The sequence below is a fragment of the Mauremys mutica genome, chromosome 14 (genome assembly GCF_020497125.1).
Source record: "Mauremys mutica isolate MM-2020 ecotype Southern chromosome 14, ASM2049712v1, whole genome shotgun sequence".
NCBI classification, from domain to species: Eukaryota; Metazoa; Chordata; order Testudines; family Geoemydidae; genus Mauremys; species Mauremys mutica.
The window spans coordinates 26,855,898-26,867,997 of record NC_059085.1 but is presented as its reverse complement, the minus strand read 5'-3'; the positions used below and the strand labels follow the sequence as shown (position 1 = coordinate 26,867,997).

General features: G+C 44.1%; 1 protein-coding gene across 6 annotated transcripts in view; it reads right to left on the bottom strand.

Moving 5' to 3' along the window:
- Window positions 1-12,100, bottom strand: part of TDRD12 (tudor domain containing 12) — a 246,959-nt gene that overhangs the window by 107,119 nt on the left and 127,740 nt on the right. For 4 of the 6 annotated variants that reach the window (XM_044987024.1, XM_044987022.1, XM_044987025.1 and 1 more), the window contains 4 exons: window positions 3,688-3,742; window positions 2,237-2,350; window positions 1,986-2,139; window positions 1,818-1,884 (listed from right to left, as the gene is read on the bottom strand). In XM_044987024.1, the coding sequence (XP_044842959.1) occupies window positions 1,818-1,884; window positions 1,986-2,139; window positions 2,237-2,350; window positions 3,688-3,742 (390 nt within the window). The remainder of the gene's footprint in view (window positions 1-1,817; window positions 1,885-1,985; window positions 2,140-2,236; window positions 2,351-3,687; window positions 3,743-12,100) is intronic. The other 2 variants (XM_044987026.1, XM_044987027.1) reach the window with 2 other exon arrangements.

The following is a 12,100-nucleotide window of genomic DNA, read 5'->3' as shown; positions in this document are numbered from 1 at the left end:
CTCTGGGTTCCAGCCCAGGGACCCTATAGATAGCAGCTGTCTGCTGTGTCCCTTTATCTAAGTCGCACTGCTGCGCTAATTCCCTGAGCCATTTCCCCATGGCCCCATGCTGTCTTCACCCTTACCTCAGGGCCTTGTCCTGATGGAGATCCAGCAACCAGCTCAGGGCTCTCCTCAGCTTCTGGCAACACTACCTCATCCAATGTCCTGCAGCTCCCTCAGCCAACTGTACACCCATCCACACTCTTCCAGCTCTATCAAGGAACTGGAACTTACTCTGACCTTGCAGCTCTTCCTATACTAGGCCCTGATTGGCTGGGTCTCATACAGCCACTCTAGACAGTTTGGAGGACCCTCTCCACTACCCTTTTCTAGGGTGGTGTGTGGCAGGGCCACAAGGCCTCCAGCAGGGGGCCTCAGAGGGTATAATATACCCCATCATAGGCTTACTGATATAAGTCAAGGACTAAGGCGCTATTATACTTAGTAAACAAGAAAATGTGGGAACAAAAGTTATCTATGCCAAGTCTGGCCTTACAGAAATGGATTTAATTGGTGCACAAAATGATGATGAAAAAATATGCCACGCAACTTACACTCCTTTCATGGGTTCTTAAAAAGAGACGGGGGTGGGAGGGGAGACAGAATCATCTTTCTCACAACTCATCCCTTGACCTGCCAATGTTGCAACTCATCTCAAATTTCTCAACCTTAAATCAGAAGGAGCAGACCAGGCTAAGGAATATTTTCCTGAGAGGAAGGCCGGTTGGCTCTTCTTTAAGGAACTTTGTTTTCACCTCTGAGGGCTGGAAATCATAATATTTTCATGGCATCAAGTCCTCAGTAGGGATACATAATTGCTGCATCGCAGATGCATGTTAGATTCTGTATTGTTTTTCCTTCCCTTGTTGTTCTGCCTATCTCCCCTCCCTCGTCTCCTATCCTATGTTTCATTCTCTCTCTGCTTTTCACTGAATCCTAAAATCAACTATTTATCCAAGTCTGCCTTGACTAAGGAGAAAGGATCCAGCCAGCTGACATCCCAGACCAGAACTCAAACCAGGGTCCTAGCAGCATCAACAAAAGCTGTATTTCACCGATCTTTTCTATCCTCTCTCTCATCCATCTTGTGTCTGCCTGTTTAAAACAAGGTAAGTAAATGTCCTTCACACATCAGGACTGAGTGTGAAATTAATCCTTTTCTCTTCAAAGAAATGAAAATAAGAGACTGATATTTTGACTCCAAAAGGAGAGAGACTTTTGGCAGGGAATAAGTTTGTTCTGCATAATTACAGTTTCAATATAAAAGCTTGTTTTAATTCCTTATTTTCTTGAGTTTAATCAATAAATTTTCAACTTGAATGAATGCTTTTCAGTATCTGCCAAGTAACTGAGTAAATCAAATGTCTTTGAAAAAAATAACCTCAAACCTACCTATCACTGCTTAATGTTGGATAGTGAGAGTTTAACTCTTTAGGTCTTTGAGATCAATATCTATACAACAGAATCCTACTAGTCCAGATTGCTTGAGCAATATGAGCAGGAACAAATGAGTACTGAATGATCTTTTAAAAAGTTACTCTAAAAACATTATCTAAACGGCAATGTACATGACCATAATTAACTATAAAAACGCAACAACAAAAAAAATCACTCTGCTAGCAAAAGGTTTTCTATAAACACTAACGTTTCTAGGAGTTAGAACTACCTATTCTCAGGTAAACAGCAGTATGTAAACTTAAATTAAATTACATTAATGACAATAGTTTGCTAACAAATGTATTTATGTTAAACACTGATATTTGTTAATGTCTTACCAACAGGAAAGGGGCTTTTATCCTCAAAATCTTCCCAGTGTTCAAAATCAAAAGACACATTAGGATTCTGTTAACAGAAATACAACTGCTAACTATATATATTTCAATACATAATATTAATAATTTAAGAACAATAAATACATATTTTAACTGATATTTGTAATTCACCTTATGCTTTAGTAGACGGCACCAAAATTCCTTCTTGTCTTTTGCAAGGATAATCACAGGTTCTTCATTCTTAATCACACAAACAGACTTTCCTTTAAGTATGTTTGCATGCAACTCCATGTCAGCCACATAAAATTTGTCTCCTGAAAAAGCACTGTATTTGTTTAAACAAAATTGTTAGCTTTTTTTGGTAAATGAAATGGAAACTGGTAAGACATTTTATTTTGCTATGTATAACATTTTAAACCTACCTGAAAACAACCTTGTCTCCAAAAAAATCACATTTATAGTCACGTACATTTCTTAATTTTATCTTCATGGTAACAATATCTTCCTTTTGAAACCATTTTATTTCTGGATAGAAACTAAAATTTTAAAAAGACTAGTTAAATTGAATGTATTTCAATTTAAAATATTAACACATACAAAAGTTCTAGGCATACTAACAATAATATAACTCATGATCAATAGGAATATCACCCAGCATGATAAAAGAATAGAAAGAAAGGTTAACATACCACCCAGCAAGTAGAACTATTAAATATACCCTATCACTTTACTCAAAACCCCATTTCAAACCCTCTCCTCCAGAAAAAGATGGTTACTGTACTTATAGTAAAACTGATTCTTCAAGATGTTCTGTGCATGTGGATCCCACTCTGGGAGCACATGTGCACCGTTTGCACAGGAATCCAGAAAGTTTTATCTAGCAGTGTCCATTAGGGATCGTGCATGTGCCGTGCATACCCCCAGATTCCATCTCCCAAGGACAAAAAGAGTGGAATGATCCCACTCACTCCCCAGTCCCTTCTTTACCCAGAGCCCAGATGGGAAGACTCTTAGATGGGGGGATGGAGGATCATTTGTGGGATCCACATGCACAGAAAATCTTGAGGAAACACAATTAGTGTAAGGTAAATAACTGTGCTTTCTTCTGAGTCTTTGTGCATATGGCTCCCACTCACAGCGATTAGCCACAATTTTATCTATCCGGAGGTGGAAGCTCGGAGATTATCCAAATAAGGACTGAGAACCACCCTGCTAGGGGGGAGGGATAGCTCAGTGGTTTGAGCATTGGCCTGCTAAACCCAGGGTTGAGTGTTCAATCCTTGAGGGGGCCACTTAGGGATCTGGGGCAAAAATTGGTCCTGCTAGTGAAGGCAGGAGGCTGGACTCAATGACCTTTCAAGGTCCCTTCCAGTTCTAGGAGATTGGTATATATCTCCAATTATTATTGATTTAACCTGGGCAATTACTCTTGGTGCTATCATCTGAGAGTAATGTTTCGCAAATGTATGTACCGAAGAACACACTGCTGCTTTACAGATTTCTATTGCTGAAACATGCTGCTGAAGACTACAAGATTCAGGTTGTTTGCACTGGAAGATCTAGTTAATGTAGTCTCAGAACATAAATCCAGTCTCAGAACATAAATCAAAATCTGAATAGGCAAGGAGAACGTGGTAAACTTACACCCTTAGTAGTTCAGGGTTGGGCATATTGGTGAAAGCAGAGAGGAGTAACTAGAACTACCACTGTATTGTACCTGCTGTGTGGGTAAACTGAAGATTTCAATAATCAGGGTTGTCAAATCTTACATCTTTCAGGAGCACTAAGTTCACCTTAAAAAGTACAAGATCGAGCAGATAAACATTTTCTCACTACAAAAAGTTAGCATTAATACAAATTTAAATTCCAGTACCATTTACGATGATGCTGTGTAGATTCTTCTGCTTTCTTAAGTTCAGATATAGTATCTAAATTAAAAACAATATATTTTATTCAGCATATAGTATTAATTTACTCCACCAAAGTTATTTATATCATGTAAATTTCATCTTTGAAGTCTGTTCCAAGATGAAGTAGAGAGAATTCAATGGTATACAAGTTAGGATTATCAAAAAATTATTTTCTATTAGATTGGTTACTACTACTTCAGGATGTTTTTAAATCAACTTACACGCAAACTATGATGAATCATTAATTAAAAAGGAAACTATTACATTTTGCATTAAAAGGTACCAAAATCAGACCCAGCAGTATTGGACAAAAGGCTTCGAAAGAAGAAAAATGCACCATACAGCCATAAAGGTATTAAAACAATCTAGAACAGTAAACAGCCCTGTACTGAACTTAACTCTTCAAAATTATAGGATTTAGTAATTTGAAAAGAGGTCACACATGGCTTATAAAACAGCACAGAACAAATTCATACTACTACTAATATAACCAGAAGAAAATGCACCCAATCTTATCTGAAAATACTTCAGCGTGGTTGCATTTTGGGAGCAGAACCAAGTACAGTAACTCCTCGCTTAACGTTGTAGTTATGTTCCTGAAAAATGCGACTTTAAGAGAAACGATGTTAAGCGAATCCAATTTCCCCATAAGAATTAATGTAAATGGGGGGATTAGGTTCCAGGAAATTTTTTTTCACCAGACAAAAAACTATATAGTATAGAGATATACACACAATACATGTTTTAAACAAACAATTTAATACTTTTCACAGCTATGATAATTGTGAAGGTTGGTTGAGGTAGTAAAGTTAGAGGATGGAAGAGGGAGGGATATTTCCCAGGGAATGCCTTGCTGCTAAATGATGAACTAGCACTCGGCTGAGCCCTCAAGGGTTAACACACTGTTAATCTAGCCTCTCACACAAGGCAGCACAAACACGAGGGGAAACCGCATAGCAGACAGACAGACATACACACCCCTTGTGTGTGAGAGGGAGAGAGAGATGCACACTGCCCCTTTAAGTAAGCTGACCCACTCTTAAAAGCACATTGTCTTTTTAAGTGGATCAGGAAGTTGAGACAGCAGCTGCTGCCCCAGGCTCTCTCTCTCTCTCCATCCGTGTCCCCTCCCTGCTCTATATGGAGAAGGGGTAAGCGGGGAGCAGGAGCAGGGGGAGGGGGACACCCTGACATTAGCCCCCCCTACCCTCCCTGCACAGCAAGCAGGAGTCTCTCTGGGAGCAGCTCCAAGGCAGAGGGCAGGAGCAGCACCTGGCAGTGGGGGGAGGGACAGCTGAACTGCCAGCAATTGATAGCCTGCTGGGTGGCTGCAGCACAGGGAACTTAGGGGACCGGGAGCTGATAGGGGGGCTGCCAGTCCATCCTGGTTACAAGCCCCCAGCAGCTAGCTGCAACAGGCTGCTCTTCCTGCAAGCAGTGGACAAAGCAGGCGGCTGCTAAACGTTAGAAGGGAGCATTGCACAACTTTAAACAAGCATGTTCCCTAATTGATCAGCAACGAAACAACGTTAACCGGGACGACTTTAAGTGAGGAGCTACTGTAACTGGCTGCAGGAGAATATTCTGATCCCTGAAGTACATACCAGTTGAGACAACTTCCACACACAGGATAATTTCACCCTACTTTTCTAAATGAGAGAGAGTTGAAATTTTTCAAAGTACAGTTAGCACAATCTGTCCAACTACAGAGGATGGGAAGAATTTTCCTTAACAAAATAAACATGTACTTTTGCATGTCAATTTCTATCTATAACTGATTCCATACATTCCCTTGGATAAATTTCCTATTATTCTTTATACTAAGGTCCACACATCTGTTATGATGGGATTTCTACAACCACATGCATCTAGAGTCAGAAGCGGCAGCATCCTTTTCACTGTGGATATCCAAATATTAGGAAAATAAATAGGCTCATCTTAACCTTAGTAAGGCATTAATTTATAGCCCTAACCATAATCACAGTTAACTCAGCAATTAACTAAAAAATATTAATCGCACTTATCACAATAGAATACCAATAGAAATTTATTAAATATTTTGGATGTTTTTCTACATTTTCAATTACAACACAGAATACAAAGTGCTCACTTTATATTATTTTTTATTACAAATATATGCACTGTAAAAATGATAAACAAAAACTGTATTTTTCAATTCACCTCATACAAGTATTGAAGTGTAATCTCTTTATTGTGAAAGTGTAACTTACAAATGCAGATTTTTTTTGGTTACATAACTGCACACAAAAACAGCAGTGTAAAACTTCAGAGCCTACAAGTCCACTCAGTCCTACTTCTTATTCTGCGAATCGCTAAGACAAACAAGTTTTCTTACCTTGACAGGAGATACTGTTGCCTGCTTCCTATTTACAATGTCACCTGAAAGTGAGAACAGGAGTTTGCATGGCACTTTTGTAGCCAGCGTTGCAAGGTATTTACATGCCAGATATGCTAAACATTCGTATGCCCCTTCATGCTTCAGCCACAATTCCAGAGGACGTGCTTCCATGCTGATGATGCTCATTAAAAAAATAATGTGTCAATTAAATTTGTAACTGTACTCCTTGGGGGGAGAATTGTATGTCTCCTACTCTGTTTTACCCACAATCTGCATATATTTCATGTTATAGCAGTCTCAGATGATGACCCAGCAAATGTTCGTTTTAAGAACACTTTCACAGCAGATTTGACAAAATGCAAAGAAGGTACCAATGTGAGATTTCTAAAAATAGCTATAGCACTTGATCCAAGATTTAAGAATCTGAGGTGCCGTCCAAAATCTGAGAAGGACAAAGTGTGGCGCATGCTTTTAGTAGTCTTAAAAGAGCAACACTCTGATGCAGAAACTAAACCACCAAAAAAGAAAATCAACCCTCTGCTGGTGGAATCTAACATGATGATGAAAATGAACATGCGTCAGTCTTCACAGCTTTGGATCGTTATCAAACAGAACCCATCATCAGCATGGACGCATGTCCTTCGGAATAGTGGTTGAAGCATGAAGGAACATATGAATCTTTAGCGCATCTAGCATGTAAACATCTTGTAACATCAGCTACAACAGTGCCATGCAAATACCTGTTCTCACTTTCAGGTGACACTGTAAACAAGAAGCAGGCAGCACTATCTCCTGCAAATTGTAACCTACCTTGTTTGTCTGAGTGACTTACCAAACAAGAAGTAGGACTGAGTGGACTTGTAGGCTCTAAAGCTTTATATTGTTTTATTTTTGAACGCAGGTTTTTTTGTACATAACGGTACATTTTAAAGTTTGACTTTCATGATAAAGAGATTGCACGATTGTACTTGTATGAGGTGAATTGAAAAATAATTGTTTTTTACAGTGCAAATATTTGTAATAAAAATAAATATAAAGTGAACACTGTACAATTTGTATTCTGTGTTGTAACTGAAATTAATATATTTGAAAATATAGTAAACATCCAAAAATATTTAAAATGAATGGTATTCCACTGTTTAACAGCACGATTAATTGCAATTAATTTTTTTAATCGCTTGGCAGCCCTATATATGGTGTAGAGAAAATTTCTGCCACAAACATCACTGGTTGAAGACTGGATGACCAATTTGTAGAATTTGGTGAATTTCCACACCATTGGCCACAAGACAGCCTAAGAGATCTTGCTATAGGAGACATAAGACTTCTCTGCCTACAAGACTGCTAGTACTCCCAAAGATTGGCTCTGAGGTTTAAATTGATATTACTTGGGGAATAAATGCTATGCCCGCGCCACTTCCCGCAGCTACCATTGGCCAGGAACGGCGAACCATGGGCACTGGGACCTGCGAGCGGCCGTGCCTGCAGACTGTCAATGTAAACAAACAGTCTCATGGCCCACCAGCAGATTATCCTGAAGGGCTGCATGCTGCAGGTTGCCCACCACTGGTGTAGAATGTCATTTAATGTCATGATACTTTCCAACTTCATTAAGGATGTGTGCAAAACAGTGGTCCAAATCCACTGACAAAACTTAATAAACAAGTGCAACTAATTATAGAGAAACTAAATCTGGCACACCAGCAAATGAAAAGTCTCTTACTTGATTATTTTCTGGTAGCAACTTCTCTTTATTCATCAGTACTGGGATAGCGCCCTCCACCTATGGAATTCTGAAGTGGTCCAATGTTGGTGCTTGAAGCTCCAGGACTAAGCCCTTCTCTTCAGCTTCTTCTTCCAAAGTTATAGAAACACTCCAGCAACCAATTATTAGCAGCATTTAGACAACTTTATATAATGTATAACTAATTATTATATGTCTAAGTATCCCTTTAGAAAAAAAATCAATCTGCACTCTGGTCATTTACCAGGCTATCAGGCCTGGTTAAAGACAGATAGAAGCTGCTAAGAAAGTTATCAAGTAAGTTTCTCACTCTAGTGATGATTGAAGAGAAGCTGTGCCACAATGGGAAGTACTGAGTGGTGAATCACAGATGTGGGGGGAGGAGGAGAAGAGCTATTATAATAGCATAACAGACAGAAATGGAAGTTCCCCCTATATAAAGCAAGAGCTTTATAAAGTAAGGAAAAAGACAGTTACCTTTTCTGTAACTGGTGTTCTTCGAGATGTGTTGCTCATGTCTATTCCACAATTGGTGTGCGTGCTCACCACGTGCACCTGTGTCGGAAGTTTTTCCCCTAGCAGTACGCATAGGGGAGCACTCCTAAGAACTCCAGGAGTGGCACCTCCATGACTGCGCGCTCCCCCCCACTCTCAGTTCCTTCTTACCAGACAACTCTGACAGAGGGGAAGGAAGGCGGGATGTGGAATAGACATGAGCAACACATCTCAAAGAACACCAGTTACGGAAAAGGTAACTGTTTTTTCTTCTTCGAGTGATTGCTCATCTGTATTCCACAATAGGTGATTCTAAGCTATATCTGTTGGAGGTGAGTAGGAATTCATAAATTCTCAGGACTGAGCACAGCCTTGCCGAACTTGTTGTCCTCCCTGGCTTGGGAGACGATTGCATAATACGAGATGAAAGTGTGAACTGAAGACCACATAGCAGCCCTACGAATGTCCTGGATGGGGACGTGGGCCAAAAAGGCTGTCGAGGAGGCCTGTGCCCTAGTCGAGTGTGCCCTCACAATTGATGCCAGGGGGATTCCCACCAGGTCATAACAGGTACAGATGCACAAAGTGATCGGCCAGTCATAGCATGGGAGAATACTGTGTGGCCCTGCACCAGGGGTGGAAGGCTGATATGGCTGCCAAGTGCACCTTGACGGAGGGCGCAAGACGCTGGGCTCCAAGATGAAGGAGGTAGTCCAAAATTAGCTGGATCGGGGCAGCCACGGGGGAAACGCCCCGCTCATCTGCCCATCGGGAGAACCGAGATCACTTTGCCAAGTAGGCTCAGCGCGTGGAGGGTCGCCTGCTTTCCAAGAGGATGCACTGGACCCTTTCCAAGCACGTCCTCTCCTCCCGACCTAACCATTAAGCAGCCACATCATTAGGTGGAGTGCCGCTAGGTTGGGGTGGAGAAGGCGGCCATGGTTCTGGGAGAGAAGGTCCGGGTGGGACAGCAATGGTGGGGTGACCGCCAGGCCCATGAGGGTCCCGTACCAATGCTGCCTGAGCCATGCCAGGGCAATCAGTAGGAACCAGGCCCTGTCCCTCTTTATCTTTTCCAGGACCTTGCCGAACAGGGGGAAGGCAGAGAGGAACCGGCCCAACAAGGACAGGAGGAAGGCATTGGAGATACCGTCCCATCCCTGTCCCCCACCCCACCCCCGGAGCAGAACTGGGGACAGCGACGGTTCTGCCGAGTTGCAAACAGGCCCACCTGGGGAGCTCTCCACTCTTGGAAAAGTCTGTACACCACCTCTGGGTGAAGAGACCACTTGTGCTGAGAGGAGAAGTCCCTGCTCAAGCGATTCGCCTGCAAGTTCCAGGCACCTGGTAGGTGGCAGGCCTGTAGGCAAATGTCATGGGCTATACAGAAGTCCCACAACCTGAGGACTTCCCGGCAGAGGATCAGGCCCTGCCTTGCCTGTTGATGTAAAACATCGAGGCCATGTTGTATGTGAGAACCCTGACCACCCAGCCCTCCAGGTGTGAGCGGAAGGCCATGCACGCCAGCCGCACTGCCCTGAGCTCCTTGACGTTTATATGGAGGGGCCAAGTCCTGCGCAGACCACAGACCTTGGGTCTGAGCGTCCCCTACATGGGCTCCCCACCCCAAGTCCAATGCATCGGACACCAGTTCCATCGACGGTGACCTGCCTCTGAATGGGACCCCATGGAGCATGTTCCCTGGGGAGGGCCACCACTGTAGGTAAATAAAAAGATATCCACTAAACAGTTATGGAAATGTATGTATGTATGTAACAATGCTTACACCACATCCTTACATAGGCGGTCACTGGTTCGGGCACAGGGAGGACTTTGTCCATCCTGTCCCTGGCCTGGAAGAATGCTGAGGCCAACCAGAGCTGGAGGGGCTTCATCCTGAGTCTGGCATGACAGACCACCTGTGCACGCCGACATGTGACCCAAGAGCTGGAGGCACGCTCTGGCTGTTGTCACTGGAAACTTTCTGACCATGTCGATGAGCCCTTTCAGGATCTCGAATCTGTCCCATGGGAGGGAGGCTCTGTTCGACATGGCATCCAGAACCGTCCCGATAAACTATGTGTTGTACTGGGACTAACTTGGACTTGGTGTCGTTTACCAATAGGCCCAAAGTGGCACATGTGGACAGAAGGAATGCCACGTGATCCTGCACCTGTGACCGGGAGCTACCCTTGACCAGCCAGTCATCCATTTAGGGGAAGATCTGGACCCCACAGCACCTGAGGTAGGCTGCCACCACCAACATACGCTTTGTAAATACCCAGTGGACAGGCCAAATGGGAGGACCGCAAATTGGTAGTGCTCCTGTCCAACCATGCAACGGAGGAAACGTCTGCACCCCTCGAATATATGGATGTGGAAGTACGCATCCTGCTGATCGAGGGCAGCATACCAGGCCCCGGGATCCAGGGAGGGAATGATGGAGGCAACGAGACAATTTGGAACTTGAGCTTCACCATGTACCAGTTCAGGCCTTGCAGGTCCCGGATGGGCCTAAGTTCCCTCTTTGGCCTTCGGGATAAGGAAATAGAGGTAGTAGTACCCCTTGCGTTTGAACTCCACTGGCACCACTTCCACTGATCCTAGGCCAAGAAGTCACCCCACCTCCTGCTTGAGTAGAGCCTTGTGACAGGGATCCCCCAGGAGGGACAGGGGTGGAGGGTGGATGCGCGGGGTGGAGGTAAACTGGAGGATGTAACCCCAGGAGATGGTGCTGAGGACCCATCTGTCCGAGATCAGCTGCAACCACTCTGGGAGGAAAGCACACAACCAGTTGTAGAAGGGAAGCTTTATCATGGGTGGATCCCTGATGAGAACTGGCAGTGCACCCCCGGGCGTCCCGTCAAAACCACCGTTTCACTGCCTGTTTGCCCTTGGAGGGCCCCTCTGCAGGCGTTTCTTATAGTCCTGTGACTTTTTATAAGCAGGCTTGTATTTGGAGTGGGTGACCTGGGCAGGAGCTTGCTGTGGCTTGAACTTAGGTTTAGCTGGAGCCAGAACACAGAGGCCCAGAGTCTGAAGCATCGTGCGGGAGTCTTTCAGGCCATGCAGTTTTATATCCATTTGTACCGCAAACAGAGCTTTGGGAGATCTTGCAAGGAGGTCTGCGCCTCATTGGGCAGCCCAGAGAGCAGGAGCCAAGATGCCCTTCTCAGGGACACCGCGGAGGCCATAGACCGCGCGGTTGTATCCAGCGCATCTGACGCTGCCTGCAGGGTTGCCCTGGCAGCCACTGTACCCTCCTCCACGAGCGCTTTGAATTCCTTCCTGCCATACTCCTGGAGGAAGTCCTCGAACTTGGGCAAAAAGCCCCACAGGTTGAACTCATACCGGCCCAGGAGAGCCTGACTGTTCACCACCTGTAACTGGAAGCTCGAGGACAAATAAATTTTTCTTCCAGTTGAGTCCAGACTCCTTCAATCTTTATTTTTCGAAGCAGGGGCTGGTTGGCCCTGCTGCTTCCTGTGGTTGACCAACTCAACCACCAGGGAGTTGGGGTGGGGAGGGGGTGTATAGATATTCATGCCCCTTGGCAGGCACAAAATACCTGCATCCCGCTCTCTCAGAGATGGGGGCCAATGAGGCCGGGGTTTGCCACAGGGCATTTGAAATTTTCGCCACCCCTTCATGGAGAGGCAAGGCCACCCTGCCCAATACCAAGGCAGACAGTACATTAAACAGGGAGTCCGAGGGCTCCTCCACCTCCTCTGCCTGGAGGTTGAGGCTTGATGACACCCTTTTTAATAGTTCCTGGTGG